Below are 26,107 nucleotides of genomic sequence, written 5' to 3'. Positions count from 1 at the left end.
AGAGCAAAGAAAAGTGAAGCAGAAAACAGATGAATAGTGGAGTAAAAGAGAAACCAAGTTTAAAGGATAGATAGACGAATAAACAAATGGAGGTTCAATGGATCAAGAGTTTCTTCATGTGTGTGTTTCAAGTGTTTGATTGATGATTTATGGACATATGCACAAAAGTTGGACAAAGGTTTTACACAACAGAAGGAACAATATGGAAAATAAATACTTACCTTTTCCTGTATAGTTAAATTCCAGACTTAATCTAAATTGCTTAGAAATCCCAAATGCATTTAAAATAGTACTGCAAGTAAAAAATAACTTATAAAGAACATGAGCCATGGAAAAACAACAAAACATAAGCTTTCTTTTACTAGAGATTACTTGAGAAAAACTTGTTAAATACAAAATCCGGTGACATTTTAAAAGAGACTTTTTCCTTATAAAAAAAGTTAAACTTGATGAAAATCAGCAAAGATGTTTTAAAAAGATCTTTTAAGTTGTTTAATCTCCAGAAAGGAATCAGATGACCTCTAAAGCTTGAATCTAAAGTGGAAAATATGAAGGACTTATCACATCCACATATTGGGGAAGGCCCGCGAGCGAGAACAAGGATTTATCAGTGCACCGATCAGCGCACAGACACGTGCGTAAATGAGCTGAAGGTCTGCTGTGCATCACACACCTCCCATCTGTTGGAGCAGCATCCAGGTTGGTCCTAATGAGGAATAATGAGCCTTCACTGAACAAAAACAACAGTCTGGGCAGGCTTCATGTCCAATTCACAGTTTAATACAACAGCAACAAATGAAGCTCACTCTTGAAAGTGAAACAACTTTATTAATACAAATTTTAAGACAACTGAGTAATGGCACTTTTACTCATAAGGGATCTCATTGTAGGTCATGTTTAGATCAACTGAGCATCAGGTCCCTATATGCAGTAGAAAAAAAATAAAGTAAAACTGATTAAGTACAATTCAATTTCCAAACATAGCAATAAAAAAAAAAACCAACAACAACAACAAAAAAACCCACTGAGCTCCCAGTAATGAGCAGAGACTGGAATAGGAATAAACTTCAACACAGTCAGAAGTTTGTTCTCTTATGTTTGACATATTTTTCTGTAATAAATCAGAGCAGAACTGGAATTTCTTGGCCTCTGACAGCTGGCCCAGCTGTCAACATCAACACTAACAACATGTTGTTTGTGTGGGCGTGGCTGTGCACTGGGCATCAAGTCAGGGAATCCAACTGTCCTTGGACGATTTCAAGCTGAAAGAAAACAGAGGAAGAATTTGAGTTTTCAGGGGGGAAAAAAAACTAGTAAACTTTCATAAAAATATGGACGAGAAATTCACTAACAAAAACAAAGAGAAACAGAAATATAAGAAAGTCAGAAGCAGGCAGGGAGTAGATAGATGTTGTCAAGCCAAGCGTCTAATCAATCAGGAAGATATCCAGTGATATCACACACTCTCATACTCCAAACAAAACAAACAGACCTTGTCATAGAACTCAAGAAGCTGCTGGTGGTTGAACTCAACAAAGATGTTTTCCTGAACCTGCGAACAAAAAGAAAAACAAAGAATAATGAGGATGAGCCCGACAAATAAGAAACAAAGTTTGAGCAAATGAGAAACGAAGAGCACATATGAAAGAGCGATGACTTAGATCCGCTGCAGTGGCTTCTTGTGATTTCAATAAAAACATTCATTAATTATTGCTATGGTCTGGACAACATGCACTGACTCCAAATGTTATCCATCAGGAGGTCTAAAAATACACTGAAGGTAGAGTGGCTGTCCATTAACCTTCAGTTGTGCTGGCTCACTTTTATAGCAATTAGGCATTTTTTAGCCAAATTTTCAGCTTTATATCCTAATATGTCACTTTTTATACAGACAAAAATTAGTACAATTCATATTTCTTACATTAAACAGAACATTTACTCTACTGTAGACTAGAGAGTCCATAGAATATTTCATTTTCCTTTATTGGCTTTATATAATTTATTGAATACTGGCCTTCCTACCACAAAGCCAGAGTCACATCTGCACTGTAATATTTTTCATAATCTGTAAAATTTCCTTCGACTATTGGTGATTTCTGCACACATATTAATCAGTTTTAGCCTCACAGTGGGTGACTTTCACCTCGACACGGCATTTTTGCACATTTCTCAGCAAGCGAGGTACTAGGAACTCAGGCACACAACATCCAAAAGTTGTGCGCTTCTTTTTTGTGAGTCGATCACAAAGAGGCTTTAAAACATAAAGTTTTTTATGAGCAACATAAAAAGTATTGTCGTCAATAATAAAATTTATGTTATAAAGTCTATTCTACTCTTCTTCCTCTTGCCTCTTCAACACTAAATTTGATGCAAGGATGTCTATTTGAGAGGATCATAAATACATTTTGCATAATTTCTCATGGAAAAACTTACAACCTTCTTCACTCAACTAGCCCATGTGCAATTTGGAGAGGTGCGTGCTGCATCACAGCTGGGAGCCCAATTCTACAATGAGGTCATTGCTTGTGAATGGTTTGTTTTAGCTGCTTGGTAATTTCCAAGGCAGGTGGCAGTAGCACCAAGACAGATGAAAACTGATTGTAATTAAATCGCAGCTTTAGCATCAGGCATGTGTGGCTATTCTGAAAGGTCTCTGATGACCAGTCTTATCCTCGTCTGCAGTGTCCACACATTATGTGTAAATCACAATTGTTGCTCAAAAAGCTGAGAAAACTTTCACGCCTCATCATTGCGTCCTGAGGAGTGCAGTGGATTCCTGATGAAATTTTAAAGGCCTACAAAGTTTCCTCACACTCAAGCTGAATGTTATTGTTGTGCTGTTGTATTAATTAGATGTAAAGCTCTGAAATGAATTAAGTATTGTCGAAACCTCTGAAATGAACTCTTTATGTCTTGCAATATTTTCCATTGACCAACAATTTTTCAAACTTTCTGATGGCCTTTCAAAACCTTTTTCTTTGGACTTTGGCTGCTTTTGTATCCATTTTCAGTTTGACACCTATTGAATCTCCAAACCTATAAATGTAAAAATCCTTCTAAAATCAAAAGATTACTCTAGAGAATAATGTGTCTTCACAAAACATGTAACTTTAGGGGGAAAAAAAGAGTTTTGAATGGAATATATGGGACTGTCTTAAGACAACCCAGTTACAAGATGCTTCTATTTATTTATTTGACATAAAATAGTATTTTGGCGTCAAAAAGTTAATTCTCAATGTGATATAAAATCTAAAAGTTGGCATAAAGAGGCCTAACTAATGCATTACTCAGGTCCTGTATTAGGTCTTTGCTATTTCTTAGAAACTGGTCTTTTAAATATTGTTTATCTGTTGAGGAGAGTTTTTAAGGTCAATCTTATCTGTTTTTGTTCCTTATCCCTTATCTTCCACTTGTTAAGCACAAACTGGAGCTCACACTGCAACATTCAAACACAAGGACTGAGAAATGAGTGAAAAGAATCTAAATTAAGAAAAGGACCTTCAGAAGTTGTTTCAACTCCAGAACAAGACACTAAAATCAAAAGCCAGACCCTCATTATGTGTTTTTTGCTGGATTCATCTCATTCCCCCGTTTTTTATCTTTTCATTCTGAGAACAATACACGGCTTCTAAAACATAAAGGGAAGCGAGGCTCCGCAGACAGCCACCAGCCATCTCTGGACTGCTATTATCATCATCATCATAATCAGTCCATCAGATACAATGACAGGACAATAAGCCACCCCCATGAGCAGGTGTAAGCGCGATATACTTTACCTGCTGCACTCGACGTTCAGAAAAATGGCTGCATGTGAAACAAATTTTAGGGTGGCACAGAATGAGAGGGGAAGTTTTGCACTCTGTGCTTTTTAGGCTGGTAGTACAACTGAGTGAATAACTGAAAGACGAATATAGAAATTTAAAGAGAAAGAAATGTTTCAAACCACATGTGAGCCGACTGATTGTACACTCCAGATCCCCTCCCTGCGGTTTGGTGCTTAGAGATTAAAGGAGGCTTGGGGGGCTTTGAGCTAACTGGCTGGCTGGTTGGGTGGGTGGAGAGGGTATGTGTCACAGCAAATTAACGACAGAGATATTAATTAGAAGCAACATTAAAAGATCATAAAGGAGAGCAAGGAGAGCCGTTATCTCCTGTTGAAGCCCTCACTCTGCAGCATGAAGCTAAATGTAGGGCAAGCTTGAATTCAGCTACAACGGAGGGATCGCTGCTAAAATCCTGCCCAGCAGGAAACAAAGTAATATATTGAAGTATTAATATAACTAAACGAGTAATTTGCAATGCAGCGTCTCATTTCTTAAGGTGATAAATAATGCTGCGGAGGAAACAAGATTGCGGTTTTCAAGTTATTTGATATGAAGTGAAAATTGTGAGTTAAATTATCTGAATGATGAGGAGCCGGTGCTTCCAGCAGCACTAATCTCCTCTCGCATCAGTCTCCTGTTATTGATCTCCACGGCGGTGAGCACAATCAGGACGATGAAAAAGCAGGCGCTGCATAATCGTTTATTTTGGTTACGAGCTTCTGGAGGGTGGGCCACAGAAACACCACCTACCTTGATGAACGAAATAAATAAATGAGAAATAAACAGACTTCAGCCAAACAGAAGTGCCTTTATCGCAGTCTGACAGGGGTGAGTCAGGGGCCAATGGAGGTGCAGTTTGTTTGAGAAACGTGTCGATCAAAACTAAATAACAAGGAAGTGAAAAACAAAAAAGCCAGACTGGATCACAGCTCCTGTCTGTTATCTCGTGGCTGAGACTGAAAGTATGTTCATGTATGTTTGTGTGTCTGTGTGTGCATGTATGATCATGTCGGGCCCGTCACATTGTTCCTGAGGGTTGGGATTTCACCAGGCAGTTACCCAGCAAGCCTCTGACAGATCTAGGCTAACACTAGTGGGGATAGGATGCATCATCTTCATCGTCCCAGCCTCATAAAACCGACATTAACATGTAAATACACTCATACATGTATATATGTCTCAGTGGAAAGTCTCAAATATTATAAACAATGATTATTTTATGGAGATGGTAATATATTCTTAAAAATCCATCTTTTTTTGTATGCACTCCCTTTGAGGTTTTGCTACATTAGAACCAGAAACTTACATTTATTTTGAGAGGATTATGTGCAACAAACCATCAAAAACCGGTGCTTATTTGTGAAGAGGAAGCACTTAATCTCTTTACTCTGATATACGTCAGAGCAATAAATCAATAACATAGTTTGCATAACATAATCAATATGTGTCGCAACAGACTTGTGATCAATATCAATAGAAAATATGTCAGAACGTTCAATAACTTCACCAAACTCCAATCCAGAAACGCACAGCATTCTGGGGAATGTATTCATTCTCACGGCCAGCTAAGTAAGGTTGGTGGCATAGACTCACTCACTCCTTGGTTACCTAGCAACAAGTTGTTGAGTAACTTGTGCAACAGCACTTTCAGGTTTCACCACTGTGCCTCATAACTGCTTAAAAATAATTATAAAAAAACAATGTATAGTGGAAGGAAAAAAATAAGTTTAGCAGCTCAAGAGGAAAATGTGAATAAAACATAAAAGGTCACGACATCAGTTTGGCTGGACTTCAGATGTACCAGCAAAATGAGGTTAGCAGCATCATGCTGTGGGGAGGCCATTTATTCAGCAGGTACACGATCAAGGTAAATTCAGGGCACAACTACAGGGGAGTTTGGGTAATGCAACTCAAGACAAGGAAAGAGTTTCATCTTTAAGCAGGAAAAAAGAGAAAGAGTTTAAATAATTTCCAGTGTTAGAATGGCTCAGTCAAAGTCCAGATCTAAAACCAGTCTGTGGTGGAAAAGATAAAAATTGCCACTCATAGATGCTCTGGATCTACTCTCAATGAGATTGAGAAACAGGCTAACAGTCTCCTGATGTTCGGGGGGGGGTGGGGGGGGGGGGGGTGGTTTGTCTATCACATGAAATCTCAATGATTTTAGTGAGAAACTGTAAATATATGCTTGAATGTAATTTAGTAAATTCAGAAAGCAAGAGATGACAGACTAAATGAACAATATGAGATAAACAAAGGGAAAATAAACTCATAAAAGAAAGGAAGTAGCGTCCATAACTCAGACAAATGCAGCAATGGGGAACTATGTAAGTAAATATTTATATTTCATTTTCCAGCAAACACCTGACAGCTTTTAAAAATGATGTTATTCCTGGGAAGGACCAACATATCTAGAAAGCAACTCAACATGACGCCCACCTTGTGTCATGCATTTAACTTTTTCCCAGACTTTATTCTCTGTCATTATGTTAGTCAGTGTAATCTCACAGTGAGACAGCCAACATGATGGATTCAGCTAAATGTAAATATTTCTGTCAGCTACAACAATAATTATGTGATGAAGAGTTTTATCATTCTGGGAGGATTCACCGAGAGGTTTGCCTGACATGACGTCAGACGACCTGTCCAAACACTGACGCTGTTAGACAGTCACTTGGTGCAACAAGTGACTGAATAATTATTGTTGTTATATTAGGAGGCATCTCTGATCCTTAAGAGATTACTTGTTTTGTAGAAGGGATTTCCCGGCTTTCCTTACGACACCTCTGTATTCTCTTTGCCCGAATGCTTCAACCGCCTAATAGATCGTCAAATGTTTCTCGGTGTTGGCAATGTGACTGCTCGAATGTCCAGGGTGTAACCTAAGGAGTTAGAATACGAGTTATGATGAGGCTCGTTTCTCAGCTTGAAATCAACTTTTGAAAATAGCAACTTAAAAGCGGTATTAAAAATACTTTTTATTAAGTCTACATTTCTGCATTAAAATGTCTTTTTTATTACTGGTCTGATGCAGTATTCTAATCTTAAATGTGTCAATGAGCCTCAAGTCAAAAATAATTATGATTAACAGAAATAAGAGCTTTAAAATGTAGAATTCCTCTGTATAACTTAGTGAATTAAGTTAATGAAATAAATGAACTTTTAAATAATGTTCTAATTCATTGAATATGAAGATGGTAGACATACTGTATGTATCCATCACAAAGTATAAGGAATGTCCAAAAAACTTTGTGAATTAGTTTTCTGTTCCTTGGACAACTTCACTAGATAATTATTAGACTCCTGTGAGACACAATATATGTTTAGATGAAGTTGACTTTTTCTATTGGGTGCCAGTTATTTTATCCCTTCACAATTTCATACTTTAGCAGTTTTGGTAAAGGTAAATTTATTTATATAGCACATTTTCAGCAACAAGCCAATATAAAGTGCTTTACAGGAATTAAAAGGAAATACAAACATCATAACAAAATGTTGATCCAAAGTAAATAAACTAGATACTTCTATTCAGGGTTGGTAGATAAGTATAAGTAAGTACCATCTGGTCTAATTTCTTTTCTGGATTGGAAGAATAGCAGTCTAAAAAGTAGTTGCTAAGGTAGTTTTTCTGGATTCGAAGTTCTAATTCCTGTTCGGTGTTGCTAAATAAGTGTAAGTAAGAAAGTATCCTCTGGACTTCTGGGTTGCTTGGTGTTTTTGTATTAGCAAAAGTTGGTGATCAAAGTATGTACAGATGACCACCACCTTCTTGCAGTTCAGTGTTTGCTAATTTTTCTGGCTTCAAATGTGTGTTAATGCATATTAGAGTTTTTTTTATTTTTATTAGCAGTTATAGGAGTTTTAAAAGTATTTGTGGATTTTAGCTATTTGTGGGCAGCTGGGATTCCTTAGCCCAACATTTTTTATTTTTTTACTGTCAATGGAGTAATTTGCAACTGTGTCAGTTTATTTCTCATCTATTTATACACACTTTAACAAAAATAGTTGGAAGCAGTAGAAAATTTAATAATATCAACCTGCAAGAAGTCACTCATGGTGATTTTAGTTTAATCAAGGGTTAAAGGTTATTTATTATATATCAATTAGCCTGAATTTCACCCATAGAGATCAATAAAGTAACATTGTGAGTTTATTCAGAAATTAGAACCAAACAATCAAATGAAAAGCTGTGTGATATAAAATTTTCAAAATAAGTTTGTACAACTAAATTAAATGTGACAATTTACCATTTTTTAATTATTATTTTTCTCTGTATCTAAATATTTAGCTACTAAGAGAAACAAACTGATGCTCAGTGGTTTACTTCTAGGGAACAGAATGGAAGGAGATTGTGACCAAAAGAGCACACAGTGTTGCTTTTATGCCATCAAGTGCTTATTGTTGTCACTTTTCATAAGGCCATGGTGTGAAATGTACTACAGAGGCAGTTATTTACCACAAGGAAATGGTGTGAAGGGACTGAGAGGAAGCACAAAGATGCTCCTCATCAGTTATTTGACTCAGCATAGCTTGGATTGAAAACATTTGTCAAAGTTGTGATGTCTCATGGCAAAGCACTTTAAAGAAACTGAATTTCTCATATCTGTCTGATACAAGTGCAAAAACGCAGTGGGACTGGAGAAAAGATTAGGGACTGAAGGATGACAAGGACAAGACTGACAAAACACAAAGAAGGAACAGGAAAGATGAGAGGAAGAGTGAAAGAGGACAAAGAAAAGTTACTCAATGACAGAGAAAAAACTAAAGTAAAAGTTGAGGAGAGCTTAAGAGGAAGAATATTAAACTATGGAGAACTTGGAGAAGAAGCGTGTGTGCCAGGTGCTAACATTCAACTCTAAAATAAATATACAGTACAGACCAAAGGTTTGGACACACCTGTCTAATTCAATGGGTTTTCTTTATTTTCATGACTATTAATAAGGCAAGAAATCCCACTTATTAACCTGACAGGGCACACCTATGAAGTGAAAACCATTTCAGGTGACTACCTCTTGAAGCTCATCAAGAAAATGCAGAGTGTGTGCAAAGCAGTAATCACAGCAAAAGGTTGCTACTTTGAAGAAACTAGAATATAAGGGGTATTTTCAGTTGTTTTACACTTTTTTGTTTAGTGCATATTTCCACATGTGTTATTCATAGTTTTGATGCCTTCAGTGTGAATCTACAATGTCAATAGTCATGAAAATAAAGGAAACTCATTGAATTAAAAGGTGTGTCCAAACTTTTGGTCTGTACTGTATATCGAACAATGTAGAGCTACTATAGATCAGGTTTAACTTCTTCCTGGGATCTGTTATAGCCTTCATGAACAGTATTTCTGGTTGGGGCACAGGTTAAAGGATTTCGTAAAGTTTCAAACTTAAATTTTTGAATTTTTCCATCCATCCATTGTCTGCACCCGATTATCCTTTCAGCGTTTCAGGTTGGCTGGTGCCTACTTCCAGCAGTCATTAGGTGAGAGCCAGAGTACAGCTGGACAGGTCACAGGGAGACACAGAGACACATGGGTTCATGCCATCAACTAACTCACTTACTCTTTGGTTACATAGTAATGACCTGTGGAGTAACTTGCACAGCAGCAGTTTCAGGTTTCACCACTGTCAAACATAAGTGCTTAAAAAAAAAAGCAGAGTAGAGTGAAAGAAGAAAATTAGTACAACACCTCCAGAGGAGACTGAGGATAAAACAGGAAAGGTTGTGTCACCAGCTACCCAGGATACAGATATTTAAAACAAAAAATCTAAAAAAAATCAATAATTATCAGTATCAACTCATATCATAAAAAGTTTTACAGCCATTTTGTCCAGTCACATTCACATTTTAGACTTAATTCCTAATTGTACCTTCAAGATTCAGGAAGATTATAGTATGATATGACTTACAGTTCAATGATTTTGACAGTTGTTGCATTAAATACTTGTTTAGTTCACCGATGCTTTGACTTAGAAACCTTTCAGTCTTTCACGGTGTACAGCAGTCAAAGTTTAGAAAATGTAGCCACAGTCTTGTTTAATGCACCGCAGTGTTTCTGAACATGGAGCAACCTGAGGGCATGAAGTAGATTTATGCTACATGATTACCCTCACAAAATACTTATCCTGCTGACTCTGCCAGCATGTGTTTGCTGGAGCACTGAGCTGTATCAAAACCATTACAGGTAGGAAAGAAAAACAGAACCCTGCAGTGGTGGCTGGACTGGCTCCCTTTGGGCAAACATCTTTGCCCATCAGCCTTAACACTTGATTCAACATCTCAATATTTTTACACCATGAAATCAGAGCAGTGTGAGTAATAACATGAGGAAACGTTAGTTTTTTTTCCACCAAGGAACAGGTCTGGCCAGTCAAAATATAAGGGTTAGCTACGTTAGTTTACGTTGCCTTGCCTATCAATTGCAAATATGGCAGCAGTTTTATTTTTTTTACTGTGCATGAGTTTTTCATTCAAAAAGCTCTCTTTTTACATTTATTTTAATTCTGTGAATCAGTAAAACCTTGTAATGCTCTACAAGCCTCACATAAAAGTGCTGACAAGCAAATTTCTGAAGCTATTTTAAGGATAAATGTGTGAAAAACGAGATTGAACTTTTTACTAGTTCTCAAAGTAAAAGTAAACATATATTATTGTACTGTATGCTTCACATACTACCAACAAAATAACTGATGCCTACTTCCAGCAGTCATTAGGCGAGAGGTATACTTTATTAGGTACACCTGTTCAATTGTTTCTTAATATGTACCCAGCATGTTTTTCTATTTCATCCTTGCAGCAGTTCTTCTAAACCAACACAGGAAAGTAAAATCAACAAAAAGCATCTATAATAATAACATTTATTTAACCAGATCTGCAACCTCTTTGTCAAGAGGGACCTGGCAAGATAGCAGCACCGTTTACAAGTATCAGCATTTACATTCAATAATCTGTCATTTAAATGTGACACCTGAAGAGCATAGAAACATGATCCAAGACAAAAACAACTCCATCACCAGCTGAAATTCTCCTGTGTGACAGAAAATAAAATACATGACATGTTTTGGCACGTTTCCTCTGTGACTTTAAAATCTGTAACAGTTTGTCCAATTGCACTCACTACCTGGACTTCAACCTTCGTCTGAAAACAAATAAAAAAAAAGAGGTGGAAGACGCAGGAGGGTAAGGCTGCTGGAGTTTGGCAAATCTTTATTCCTGCAACTCTCAGCATCAAGACACAAACACACACACGCAAGCGCTCCCTTCCCTTTTCTGGTTCTCTTACTGTAATTGGCACACAGACACACACTTCTTTGTATTTACTTTGCCTCCCTCGAGCAACAGACAGTCATCAATCAAAGCTAACTGCAATTGTTTTTATTACATTGTTTTGTTGCCATGGGTACACAAAAAACCTGATGAGTGATAACAACGTGTCTGTATGCTTGACTACTTTTCTGTCGTTCTGCGTTCAGTCATCTAACAACAACAACTACTTTGTGCACTCCTGCCTGTCAGTTAGCTTCTAAAACTCAGCTGTCTGCCAACCTGTCCCTGCCTGTCCTCTCTCCTCTCTCTGTGCCATGCCAGCCTCCTCAGAAACTTCACCGGCTGTCACCACCTCATTCTGGAGTCTAAGTGAAGGGATGATCAATGGGAGTCACAGAACAGGGACATGTTTGTCTTTGGCCAGGAAGGCATGAAGGGCACAGGGTAGAGTTTTCCAGAAAGTTGCAACTGTGTGAAATGTTATGAAATTGCTCTGGAAGGAGGGCGAGGGAGGGGAAATGAAAAGGAGGGTTAGGAAACAATGAAACAAGGAAGGAAAGGAGGAAAGGAGGGAAAGAAAAAGGAAGGAGGAAAGAAGGAGCCAACAAAGGGAGGGAGGGAATGCGGAAGGAAGGGAAGAAAGAAAAAAAGATGGAAGAAAGGGAAACGAGTGAAGGACGGACTTTTACAAAAATGATCAGTAAAAATTTCTAGAGATAGAAAAATTTGTACATATCCAGATCTGAAAAAAACACAACAACGCTGAAATTTAATTATAGACATTTCCTGACTGTGTAGTAAAGCTGCTGTTGTGCATATGCATATGCAGTTGAACACATTTGCCTTGTTGCAAAGCTGTCAGTCACTGGAGGAGATGAACAGAAGCTGGTGCGCTATAAAAACAATGTTTTTAGAGGTCTCGGTTCAGATCTCTAATGTTTGCCTAAGAGTTACAGGTGAGATGTTTATTCTTATGTTTCCTTTCCGCTTGTAAGTTTTCTTATTTTAACCACCTAATTCACCACAGAAGAGGAAGAACTCTGAGAAACTAGAAACATGTACAAATGACAAACAGGCTCAAGCATTTCAGTGTGTTTAATAACAGCCCTCTACTCATTATGGCACACTAATCTAACAAAATTTAATATATTATAAATCTAATCTGTTCTCTAACTACATTTATCGAACAAGGAGGGGGTGGCATAATAAGGTAATTGCAATAGGCTGACTACTGACCCTCAAAAATTTCAGCATGTCATCCTCTATTAGACATGGCATTCATCAAACTCAGCTGTGCAGTGAGGTGTTCCTGTAGCCAGTTAGCAGACAGGTAATTACAAGCTTACACAGACAGCACAGGATGTTTGTGTTTAAATTAGATTCTCTCAATTCGTACTGTGAATAATTTGGGAGTAAGTGGTCACTTATGAATGGAAGACAGTTTTTAACAAGCCTGAAGAAACGCTATTGTGCATCACCTCAGGACAACTTTAGGAAACTTCACTGCAAATGCTACAAAAGAACAAATTAAAGTTTGCACATCTTTCCATTTCTTAAAAGACACACAAGGAAAACCAACTTCTTTATTAGATCTATGTATTAAACTAAGGTATTGCAAGGCTTGAAATTTATTATCTTAAACATTTAAGATCATAAATCAAATTTTAATATCTGGCACATTAAAACTGCCAGATTTTAATATGGCAATTTTAATATTGCCATGTTAAGAATGATCAAGTGCTTTTAATAATCCAAATCTTCATTGCTCTGGAGGAATTACGGCTCAGTATAAAATTGAATTTTCATATAGCAAAGGCCTGTTCAAGGTCATTCCACATTATCTGAATCAGCCTTAAGTTTGGACTTTGAGTAGGCCACTCCAAAACCTTTATTTAGATGGATTGTTAATAAGCTCTTGAGTTATTCTGGTAGAACGGCTACTCCTGGAAAGATTCACCTCTAATTAATGATTTCTCTGTTTGTGAATAAAGACTCTCTTTGTGGTTCACTGGAGCCCTAAAGAACTGTAAACAACTTTGTTAAGCTTTCCAAACTGACAATGTGATTTGTTCTCTGTTCCTTTTGATCAGGACACGATCTTTTGGTGTATTTCATGTTGTCAGACTGGTTCTTTTCAAGTGGTTTTTATTTTATTTTACAAGTTTGACAATAATCAGGACAGGACTGTAAAATTCAGCTTTTCACGAAGATCAGGAGTAATAAATGTCTATCAGGTTATTGTCGTTTGATATTTAAATTTGTTTAATGATCTAAGATGTTTAAGTATAAAAAAGCAAGATCAGAAGCAATCTGTAAGAGTGAAAGTTCCTCTTTGCTACATTCAGAAGGAAATTGACCCATTTTGAAATGTTTATGTAAATCACAGCCAGTTGTGCATTGAGGAAAATAAACTCTCGCCCTCCACAGAAACCTTATTAAAAGTTTCAATTTAATGAGGTTAAATAAGGTTTAACCTTATTAAACCTTATTTAAAGATTTAATCCAGGTCAAGAAAGCAAAAGTGACTTTTATTGTGATTCTAAATAACAAATTAGACAGTCTATCTTTAAAGATTAGTCAATGCTTTTTATTTTTGGGTGAATCAGTTAATGGTGTGAAACATTACATCATCTGTTCAACTGCAGTGCATTAAAACATCAACATCATTCAATAAGAAATGAAAACATGCTTCCTTCCTGAAACGGTCAATTGCTGCTGCTAAACTTTAGAGGAATGTTTTGTTCTTTTCAGGATATTTTCGATCACTTCTTTACTCCCTGCGTTTGCGGCTTAAGTGAAGGCAACTGCAACTTCATGCAAGAACAGGTGCGGCTCATTTGCATCTGCTGGCTGCGTGTATTTACCACAATCTGCAAGACTAATTTGTGATGGGTTGTGTCAACTTTTCCAGGGAAGTTTCGCCCACTTGAGCATCAGATTCATGTTTCACAATAATGTAAAAACATCATGTTTTTTCTGCACTTCTTTTAAATTTCATGCTGTATTTGTAGCAGGTTTTTCTCAAGACTACTATTAGTAATATGGTTTAAAGAAGCTCAGAGTCTAACTAACTCTTCTGTGTCAAAATAAATTACTGCATAAAATATTGAGTACTTTCAATACGATTTAAAAGGATTCCCCTCATAAAGATGCAACGTTTCACTTCAGAAGCAATGTTGGGGTCATTAAATGGTTTACGTATTGTTTCGAATGATTTTGCTCTGAAGGTAATGGTTAATCTTACTTTTCTTTTATTTATTAAAGTATTAATCTCAACACCCAATCATTTCTGAATCTGTAACCTGCTACACAAAAACCTCAAAATGTACTCTAGCTTTGAACACGAATTATTTTTATCGTTGTTGCAAACTGTTGGTTTAAAAACTACAACTAATATTCAGATGCATTATGTCTCTGCTGTATTCTGCTACCTGAAAACCCTGATCAACATTTTGCGAGAGGGCTTAAAGCTCCAGAAGGGCTGAACAGAGTTTGAATTTGGATTGTTTTCTCAGTTCCCAGAGTGTTTTCCACCCACTTAAGCAGTTTTTCACTCTAGTGTTGGTGAGTTTTTAATGCCTCCCAGACACATCATGGACTGTTCAGGGAGTAGACTGAAGAGATCAGAGTGAAACAGAGAACATTTTAAAATATTAAACAGCAATTTTTCCCCAATGTAGAGTAAAACTAAACATATTAATCAAATACAAGAAGACACCTTGTTTTAAAGCATCTAGTAGCCTACCAGCATAGGAACCTTTTTTTTTCTAAGAAATGACTGACTTCAACAGGTTTCAGAGCAAAGTCAAACTTCTGTCAGCATTTCTTTTTTATCCATTCTAGCTTTTATGTCTGGCAGGGTCAATTCAGTCGATGTTCAGCAAAGTAAGTGCAAAGTCCCTGAGCTGTAGAGGCAATTTACTCGATTCAGCAACAAATTGTTGCGGCTTAGTAAAAGCCATGAGAGAAACTGGGTCTTAGGGAGCAGAGATGCATTCGTCACCTTGTGTCTAAAAGCCTCCAACACCAAGAAAGTGACTTTTCCGAGATTGTACCATCTCCAAGGAGTGGAGAAAATGTAATTTCTGTAGATTTTTAATTAGAAATCTGGTGCTGAGTAAATTATTTAATGGTGCTTTAAGATCTTTGAAATTATGCTACTACAGCTAAAATAATCCATCCATTTATTGTCTGCACCTCCCGATATGCTTTGCACATCTAAAAATGTAATATTTGTCCAGTTTTCTTTCAAAATAACTCCCACTCATTCATAAAGGATGGAGCATGTCTGCAAATTAAAGTGAAGATTAAGGTGTTACCATCAAATTTAGGTCTGGATTTTCTTGCCACACAGATCTATACCATTTCAATAGTTTAGCTGTGTGTTCCAACTTGTTCAAGTCTTAAGTCTTTTGTTGCTTCCAACAGGTTTTCATCAAACATCCAGTAAAACACAACTTCTCTGTCGTTATAGACAAACATCCTCACACAATAATGCTGCCACCGCCGGATTTCATTGTGGGTTTGGAGGGTTCGAGTTGATATAGAGTGTTTGTTTTGAACTAGAACTACAGATTCAACTGCTTCTGTCATTGTCTGTGCCGGTTGTGTTTCATCTTAAGTTTTATTTTTTCACATAGTTTATTGTATATATTTTCAGAGAGACTTTGTCGCATGTGTGTCTTATCCATGTGTGTTTACATCAACCAGCCGAGGGACAAGCAGCTGGAAACTAGCCCTCGGCTATAATCTGGCATATTTACAGATACTTTGCATTTGTCTGTTAATATGCACTGTCCCTGTTTTAAATAAATAAATTTGAAATATAAAATCTATTAGTTGTCCTGTCAATGCAGTCCCTCTCCTGAGCTCAGGTCATGTGCAGCTCCCCCAGAATCACCCTTGTCTTCTTTGCTCTCTTTGTCTTGGTAGATTTTTGTTGTTTCCATTTTCAGTCGATGGATTAAACGGCACTCTGTGAGACGTTCAAAGCTCAGGATGATGTTTTATATTTAATCTCACCTGCTTAAAACTTCTCCTAACCCATTAGTGTTGTTCCTTGATCTTCATGATGCCTTTCGTTCACTAATGCATCATGAGGCCTTCACAGAAAACACAAGTGGACTTATTAGTTACTCTGAGAAGATTCATGACACACTTTCAAGATTTTTATTTGTAAAACCTTTTGAAAACTGAGCACCATTATCCTCCCATTTCATGATTATGTACAGTATATCTCTGTGTTAGTCTGTCACATAAAATCCTGATAAAACACATTTAAGTTTGCAGTTCAAACTTTTAAATCTAATTTGAAAAGATTAAAAATTAATGAATACTTTACAAGGTGCTGTAAATGTAATGTACTTCCAAAGCCAGTTTTTAAAAAAAAATTTTTAAATAATGGTCATAATGATTATTTTCCCCATAAAAGAGGAGAATAAAAAGTCAGAATAAGCTTCCACTGTGAGTCTATTTTATTTGAACTAAACCTGTACCATATTCTTACTTGTCTGATGTTGAAACACAACTAAACAACAATGCAACGGAATAAGCGGTTCAAAAATTATCCATGTTTAATCTTCCCATGACCCTTTTAGAGCAGAACCATACAAAAACCTAAATAATCATTGTGCATGGACACTGAATGGGTTGGTGGCGTTAGGGGGGTGGTGGGTTGCACCATGTGTTTGGTATCCACTCCACAACGCCGCCTTGCAGCCATTGCACAGTGACGGACATGAAACCTCAAAATGTCAGCCATTCAGTCAAAGCCCGCTGTCTGCAGCAAATAAAGGCTGTCAAAGCCAAACACAAGAAGCTGTCAATCAGCTCTGGTGTTTAAGACACAAATGAGCATATGGAGGCAAGTGTGCAGAAAAATGGGTCCAAAGAAACCAAAAAAGAAGCCGTCTTTACGGCTTACAAGCGTATATGAGAGAAAAATCCCTTTTGCATCAGTCTGAAATATTAGGAGCACACCATGCGTGTCACTCAGACGGATCAATTTCAGTGGTTCTGAGACGACACCTGGCATCCAACGGCCCAGAATATTCCATCAGTGGGTCTGATTCATCCCCTTTCTTCTCAAATGTTCCTCTGATGAGGCTTTCGTTCAATGTGAACTCGGAGAACAACGGGGAGGAAGCAGAAACGGAGAGGAGCGGATTGCATGCTGCTTCATCAGGGGAGACAGCGGGGACGCTGACAACAATCAAAAGCAAAAACAAGGTGGGCAAAACAATAAACAATCTGCAGCTTGTGTTTTGTTTTTGTGTGGAGAAAGGAGCAAAGAAGAGGAGGAGGAGGAGCTTTCATGGCCTGACGGGAAGGATATGTGACAACACACCAGAATAAACAGCTAAAAATCAGTGATTCTCCCATGCAGGGGTTCAGATGAAGCAACACAAACAATAACTCTACACCGACGATCATAAATCACAAGCTTGCAGAGTTCACCACTTGAACTCAGCTTGTGTGGGACGCCCCCCTCCTGCTGCACGCATCGTTTCACAACTACTTCCCTCAGGCTGCAGGAGCGTCATCACTGGTCCTCATCCAGTCCTGGTCCGGTTTCTGTCCCTCCACCATCCCTTCTCTTTTTCTCCATCTCTGCAACATCCCCTCAACTCCCATCTCCCCTTTTGCCTTAACCGATGGCTTGTTATAAGCAGCCCATCAGTGAGCTGTCCACCCGCGTCTCTGTTGTGGACTGACGTTTATTAAGAGTCGGCTTTTTGCTCCTCGCCCTTTCCTCTGCTTCTCTCTGCATCCCCTCATGAATACAGAGAACCAATTAGAGGCAGAACAAGACACACGTCTGCGCGCCAAGAGAGGCGAGGCCGCAAACACAAACACCGAAAATCGAGACGGCAGACAGGTGAAGAGACGCACAGCAAAAAAAGAGAGAGAGAGAGAAAGAGAGAGACGGACAGAGAGGAGGGAGGATTTAAGTAATTTTCACAAGATTTTCAGCCTCTGAAAAGGAAACAAATTGGGACACTGCCTGCAGTGCTAAATGGATGTTGTCAAAAATGAAGAAGACAGTGAATAAAAGACATCAATAACTTGTGGAATAAACATGCAGCACTTTTATTCATGTCATTAAAGCTTTGTGGGGATCCCACACGGTCGAATTGTGCAGCAAACTCTCATTCTGTAATCGCAAAGCTTGACATTTACCCCGAGCAGCAGGAAGACGCCCCTGTGGCTAAACAAATAACATCCACAGCGGTGAACCGAATAGGACGGCTGATATTTTGCCTTTTGGTTTTGCATGATGTCATCTATGTCCTCTCTCTAGTTAAAATGTGTGTGTGGCTCATTATTTTCTTGTATTGTAAATCCAAACTAGAATCATCCACATCCTGTGTTGTGGTTGAACACAATGGGACGTGGCTAGGCTTCCACCCTGAGCACACTGTTCCCACATCCCGTCTCTTGAGTCTTTGCATGCTATGGTGCAGCAATGGCATAAACATGAGGGGTTTGTTGATGATGAAGATGAGCGCCATCTGAGGAATCCATTCAAATCTAAATCACAGGGAGAAAACTGAAAAAACAGGAAGATGCTAATGGACAAAAAAACCCAAAACACCCTGTTTTAGAGTCGGATATAAAATCTGGAACAAACATTATTCCAGTCGGTTTCTTTATCTATATTTAGTCTTTTACAAACATCCCTTCACATCTGGGAATACTAATGTGTTCAAATAAGTCACGAGTATCTGAATGGTATACAGTCTCTGGCAGAAGAAGGCTAATCAACAGTAACTATAGCATTTAGTCACCTGGATGGGTGAAGGTAGAGAAATGTCCAAAGAAACTGTTGGGGTTTGGATGAAGTTCCCATTACTTCCAGTTACAAGATTTCATTTAAAGCTGTTAAAAAAATAGCTTAAGGAACTCAAAAACTGTTAAGGTTTTGTAATAACCTGGCTCTTTATACTGAAAAGCTTTTTTGTTTTTATGGGAAATTATCTTTATTTTGGAAAAACAAAAGCAACAAAAAAAAAACTCCTATTGATAAAATTTTATACAATATTGGGTTATTATCTATGACATGTAGATTTAAAAAAAAAAAACATAGAACAGAGTGGATTTTTGTTGAAATGTAGTTTTTTTCTTTGCTGTTCTGGCCTTTTACAGTAACACAATGTAATAAGCAGATATTAGCTGGTTAATTAGTCGGAACATCTCCTCAGTGAGAGTCTGCTTTAAGCTTACAAATTGTATAAAGTTGGGTTCATTTCTATTCTATGACTACAGAGGACCCCAGTTAGGGACCACAACCACCAGGGAATATTTGAAGTTATATCCACCTATTTTTAACAGTTCAACCACCAAATGTAACTTTATGCATAATATGCACAATGGAAAACATCTCATCATTAAAGCTGACATCTATAGTCTTCCTCATTTCTGCTCTTGGGGATTCAGCCAATTGGCACAAAGAAAAATGAATACAGCTCCTGCACTAGCTGCATTGCAAACACCAACCAATAGCAGGGCAAACAGCATTACGTCTGTAAATATTTCAGATCCCCAAGCTGCAGTTTCTTTCAAACCTGTTAGATATGCTTTTGAGAACATCTATAAACATGCACAGAAAGATCTGAAAAGGTGAATCCATGAATACTGAACAACGAATCTGGGGTTTATGATCAGACAAATTTGTCTTTTTTAAGCCAGCGAGGTGAATGAGGTGGAGCTATGCTAACAATATGCCACATTCATACAACTCCTACAAAGTGTTCAAGTCCTGTTGGAATCCACAGATATGTCAGACATGGAAAGCTGAACAGCATTACAACATAAAGAAAACTGGACAGATGTTTACACAGCCTACTTAATCAATTAACAGCAGCTAATTAATTAACAACAAGAGGACTGGTTCACTGAGCAGATGAGCTGGGAGAAGCAGAAAGAAGCTGCAAGCTGCACACCACATTATGACCCCCTTGATAATGTCTAAGGCTTACCAGTTGCATTAATGCAAATATTTCAATGCAATATCAAGAAAATCAACAGCTACAAATATGCCTGCAGTAGGAAGCATACAATAAAAGCAGTTAGTTTAGATTTTTTGGAGTGAGGTTCTGAAGTTATCAGCTTTAAATTCAAAGGTTAGCTGGTACAAACAAGCAGAATGACATAATCATAAACAAAAAAAATCAATATGCTTAAGTACTACATACAAACAAGGGATAAATGTGTTTATTATTTCTACAGAACCATTTAATCTGCCTGTTCCACATCATTAGAGAGCAACAGAGATCAGTAGAAAAGAGCTGGCTGTGTTTGATGAGGCGAATATTCATGTTATTCATTACATCTGCTCATCTCAGGCTGTGACATGTCAAATTGTTGGCGATGAGAAAAATATGAAGACATTTTCACATCAAAGCCTGATGAAAGAAGGTAAAGAAAAGAGCAAGAGACAAAAAGCAACAACTCTGAATCTGAGGGGAGAGAGGAGCCTCTGCTTGGGGTCGTCTGTCAAGTCGTTGGGTTCAGCCATTAATGCAATAAAAACTAATAAAGAAACTCTCTGTGGTGTCCAACGCTGAGACCGGCTGTTTGCTGTGGATTGTCACGGCCTCATAAATAGCACACACAAAATCTAAAACATGCACACAAGCGTCGCTTTCTTACAATGTCCACAGACAGATGAACGGAGCAGAAAGCCTCTAGGTGGGCAAGGGTGGGATTTTCACACGCCTCACTCCCCAAAGTGCATTCAGTACAGTGCAGAGCCGAGCAGGACGTAAACACAAAGGCTGGGATTGTCTGCACCCAGTGGGCGACTCACTGAAGCAGAGTGACAGGAACACACTGAAGCATGGACACTGATATACAAACAGGCTCCATGCAGACATGCCTCAACACACATATATTCACACATCAGTACAGTCCTGTTTCGGTGAAGCAGAGGCCTGCAGAGCCAAAGCTTTGTCCCTCCGTGGCCCACGGTGAAGAAGAATAAACCAATTGACAGATTAGCTTTCTGGTTATTCTCTGTAACTTCCTCTCTAAGCCACCAATTATCTGAAGAGCTATTTCTGTAAGTCTTAAAAGATTAACTTCTGAGCATGGTAAACTCGTTCTTTAGCAAGAATAAAAGATATTTTAATGGTTTGTCCTATATGTACACTGTTTGACAACTTTAATGGTTCCACTTAAATATGTTTTCTTTCATTGAGGCATTTTAGTGGTTGGGCTATAAAATCAAGGACATGACAAACTTGATATGCAACAGAAATAAACATTTTATTGCCACTTATGGCCCCTAATAAAATATTGCAGGGCTTTTTATGTCATCAAGCATGGCAGTAATCCTAAACATGGGCATTTTTTTCAGGATCTGTAGAGCTGTGCTGGAAGGGAAACAGCAGGGAGATGATAAAATACATTAACTTCATAGCAGATCAGTTAAATATTAACTGCTGTATTACTTAGATATTTCAGAGCGCATTAACGCTGCAAAAGTATTCACAATCTTTGAAGTTTTTCACACTTTCTCATCTCAAAGCAATAAAGTTAATGTATTTTATTGGTGTGTTTAAAAGTAATGCCTAGTTGTTTATCACAATAAATTACTATAAAATATATGTTTTGTTTGTTGAGTGACAAAATGCGACTGTCACTGTCAAACAGTCCTCATTTATAAAGTAATAATTACAAATAGTTCCAACTGGTGGAGCATTACAGCATAAATTTTTCTTAAGTTAATTAATATTTGAACACCAAAGCTGCCAGCTAACCCCAGGTTGAGCATTTGAAAAATCTTGCCATGGAAGATTAACACAAACTTACAGACATGTGTGTTTTGTGACTTCACTGAAGGGAACGGCTATCCCTGAATTCAATTAAAATTTCTCTACGTGAGCCAAAGCTGTAACTTGTGGGTATAAAAGTGCAATGTGGATTTGACGCTAAAACAAACACAAGCAGACATTCATAAACAAGTGATGAGGCTCTGGGTTTTCACTGGAGTCGGTAAACATGTTCAGTGCCGTCATACTCGGCTGTAAAGTCTGAGATAAATCTGGTTTGCATTTTGCAGGGGGTGCACACTCGGGTTGCTTCAGAGGCAGCACCATGACATCTGCGCTACTCTGCGAGCCAACTGAGGATGACTGGGACAGCCGCATCACTACCGCATCCTTCAGTCAGGCCTTAGCAGCCATGGCTTTAATTAAAAACACAGCGCAAATACATGCAGTCACACAGGCATATTTTACAGGGTTAAACCCATGTGCGGTGCCTTCCCTCTTTGTGTGACAAATGTCTTAAATCCCCCTTCTTCCCATCTGAATCCCTCTCCTCTTAACTTCTTTCATTCAACCACAGGGGAGTCTTTTCCTCCATTCTATGTAGAAATATGGCAGCTCCACATTCCTCCTTTCTTAATACTGTGGTCAGTGTTGAGTAAAAGAGAGTGTGCATCAGATCAGCTTTCCAGCATATTTGCAAGCTGCGATATGCTGTGGTTGCTCATTTTCTTGTGGTCTATGAGCATTTAAATCTAAGCTAATAGGTCAGGGGTAAGAGCTTGCCTTATTGATAGGAATGTTTTTCACTGGCTTGTATAAATAAGTACTTCTGCCTTATGACACAGATTAGTCATTTAGGCTTTGAACCTCTACAGGTTCTCCCTAATTATCTGACATTAGTTCACATTGGCTGAGGTTTGAATTGTGTATTTTTTCCCTAATTTTATGAAGAGGCTTAAAACCTTCCTGTTTGATGAAGCTCATCGTTAGTGTGGATTAGATTTTCCTGAGCTGTCACTACAGTTGCGTGCTAAAGCCCCAGGCTGTGTGAGAACTTACTAAAAACTTTTCCTCGTACATTTTTTTTCCATTTATTTATTAATATTTGCAATTATTGCTGCCATTAATTTTGTATTTTCTGTTTCTTCTCTATTGTCAGAGCCAGTGTTGGAGCAATTTCTCTCCTTAATCTGGTCTACTGTTTATTTACGAAAGTACTCCTAACTCAGTGAATCTAGTCATGTCCTTTCCTAAATGAATTCAATGAAAGAGTTTTTGCTCTCATTAACATTACATAACATCTTTATCTTTAAAGTATGCCTCTGTATTTGGCTGTGTCTTTCCCAGGTACAGCAACTCAAAGAAATACTGCTTCCATTAACTGCACTGTTGAATTTTGTTTTCTCCATCAAAGCTAATCCAGACTTAGCACTTCTGTATTTAGCTGTCTTTTTCCTAAATGGGCATAGATACTACTTCCAGAAACTCTTCTCTTTATATTGTTTTTTCTCCTAGAAAGTACCCCCGGCTCTTGCTGAGCTTGGTTCTGTTGGAGGTTTCTTCCATTTAAAATAGAGTTGGTCTGCTCCACTATCACTGCATGCTTGCCTTGAGTGGGAGATTGCTGCAAAGTCAACGGCTACATGCAATTGACTGGCCTTCCTTTGACAAGTAGCTGTTTATCAATTGATGAAGTGAAGCTGAATGTATTGTGCTGTAGATGGACTGACTGAATTCTATATAACTTTATATGAAATAGACCTTGTCTTGTTATAAAGTGACTTGAGTGAGTTTAATGAAAATCGGTGCTATTTACTGTATCTACTGGAATAAAAGTCATACTTTTTTTATAGTTTGGCTGGTGCTGTAACCTATAGTTAGGTTTGGCTTATATACTTTTTTTCTTCTTCATGATGCATTTATTGACTGTTGTGTTAGATATTAATTTAAACTGAACCAAGGATCAAACATTACCGTCTGCAGAAATGAAGAAAGCTAATCGCAGGCTGAAAGTAAGCTAGGCGAGGCATGAGTTATGTCTTCACAGCCTTGAAGTCACCAAATAAAACTAAATAAAAATGACTTTGCACGCGGGTCTTCTTTGTGTTGCTGCTTCATGCAACAAATCGGCTCTCCATCATCCTGGATTTACACTACATACGTCTCCGCTTGTCTCTGCCAGCGAAGTGGAGCCGCTATGGACCAAACTAATTTAGAACACAGACATCTGTGTGTCAGAAACTGCCAGCAGACTTCCTAGCCATGGTTGACAGATTTTTTGAGTTAAAAAGAATGTATTTTAACACAACATGCTACCAAATCATATCATCAATATTTTCAAGGTCCCCTTCATGTTTAATCATTTCTAAATAAATACGACTTGTAGTTCAGTGTTACTTATATTTGTTTTTTGTCTCGTATTCTTTGACTTATGAAACTTCCACTTCAGAGCGACTTATATCCCAACGTCGCCCAAAGCTCTGCCAACAGTAGCAAGTAGAACTGACAAATACCATGGCATAAACAAAACAGTCTGTAAATTTTTAAATAGGTGAATCTGGGGCACTCAATTCATTTTTAAAACACGGAGTGAAATGTTTCACATCAAAAAACCATCCCAAATGACTTTATATATGTTAGGGTTACTATGCGGAGCGTTTTAATGGGGTGCTCTGACACAAAACTATCACTTCAAAATTCACTGTTTGAGGCCTACTTCAAGACACTTGAATGACAGCTATACAGAGTAAACACATGAAGGGGGCTTTAAGAGTTTCAGATTAAATCTCTTCATGTAGGATGAGGAACAGGAAATATTTCCTGCATCAAACCAACCAACACACGTCTATTTGATTGATGTGCATAGCTAGAAAAAACTCTGACAGATTTTTAAACTCGAGCCCACCCTTAGAGACATAAAATGGCAGAAGGTTTATGACATCTTTTCATCACCTGTAAAGAAATCCTCAGTGTTAAGCCCCTGTGGTGAATTTGTGTAATGCGAGGAACACAGCAAGATAATAAACAAACATAACTGCGACGTTGTTATGTCCCACTTATGTGTCATTTAACTTCAGTTCACTGCCTCAACTATTAAAAAAATGTACTTTCATTCCTTACGTATCCACCGATGTATTGTACTCATTGATGCGGTTGAGCTTCCTCAAAAAGCTTTGCATTTACAAGAATCCACCTTAGATATAAATGTCAGCTTAACACCAGCTTAACATGATTTCATTCTCATCTTTCAGCATAAGGTGAAAGTCTTTGCTTGGTGCAGATAAGAGCCAATCTCCACCTGACATGCTTTTTAACGGTTGCTCAACAAAAAGCCTCAAAAGCGACAAGCTGGATGTAAAACACTCCAAATATAGGAGAAGAAGACAAAGACGAAACACGTAGGAGGTTTTTAAGGAGAGTCAAGAGATTGGAGCTTAAATGGGGAAAAGGAGGACAAAGACAAAAGCTGAAAATTTAAATTTTTGATTAAAGTAAGGGAGAGACGTTAATCCATTTCACAGTCTCCCACCACACCACCCTTCATATGTGGTCTGTGGGAGTGGCACGGGTTGGGCTGGCCTAGATACATCCTAAATGAATAAAGCTATAATATCCTTTGATACAGGTCTTTGAAACATGTTCAGCTTCAAGCAGCATCTTTTTCCTACTTTTAATCTGGTTTGGGTGTTTCTTTAAATCCAGCGGAGTATTATCCTCATCGGCAGGCGTTTAGGATAAAGGGGGATGTGACACCATTGATGGAATGCAATAATCTAGTGGAAAATAACGTTAAAAATCTCCCATAATTCAGGTTTTGAGTGTTCATTTTTAACTTGGCCGGGGATTATGAGCAGAAGATTCACCAGAGGGGGGTAAAAAAAGACTCCATAAACACAATGATGTTGATTAACGATAAAGCAGCTGGCTTGGGGGTATATCTAAGACAGAAGTCTGATATTTGGCTCACACCGAGCTCTCCATCTCCAACGATCCCTCCTCAGTGGCCTATTAGGCATCCAGCATCTGAAAAAGGCCAGACCTCAAAGTGAGCGAAGCCTCTCCCCGTGCTCGTCATTACCATGTTTGTTTATCTGCAGCTCGCTCCCTCAGAGGAACACCCAGTCTTCTTAAGGAGGGAGAAGAAAGCTTCAAAAGTGGAAATAAGGCATACATTTGAGTCCACTCCCAGGACGGCACACCGTACCGAGCCATTTCCATAATGGCAGCCTAATAGGAGCAAGCCGGCTGTGA

At 38.1% G+C, this 26,107-nt stretch overlaps 1 protein-coding gene across 1 annotated transcript in view; it reads right to left on the bottom strand.

The window, feature by feature from the left end:
• Positions 1-758: 758 nt before the first annotated feature.
• commd10 (COMM domain containing 10) overlaps positions 759-26,107 on the bottom strand; it is a 69,699-nt gene continuing 44,350 nt past the window's right edge. Inside the window, exons 6-7 of the mRNA XM_032579691.1 lie at positions 1,493-1,552; positions 759-1,262 (exon numbers count right to left, since the gene is read on the bottom strand). Coding sequence (XP_032435582.1) covers positions 1,224-1,262; positions 1,493-1,552 — 99 coding nt within the window. The 3' untranslated portion in view covers positions 759-1,223. The remainder of the gene's footprint in view (positions 1,263-1,492; positions 1,553-26,107) is intronic.

This window comes from Xiphophorus hellerii, chromosome 12 (assembly GCF_003331165.1).
Source record: "Xiphophorus hellerii strain 12219 chromosome 12, Xiphophorus_hellerii-4.1, whole genome shotgun sequence".
Taxonomy (NCBI): Eukaryota; Metazoa; Chordata; class Actinopteri; order Cyprinodontiformes; family Poeciliidae; genus Xiphophorus; species Xiphophorus hellerii.
Note: the sequence above shows the minus strand (reverse complement) of the source record. Positions and strands in the feature narration are given on the sequence as shown.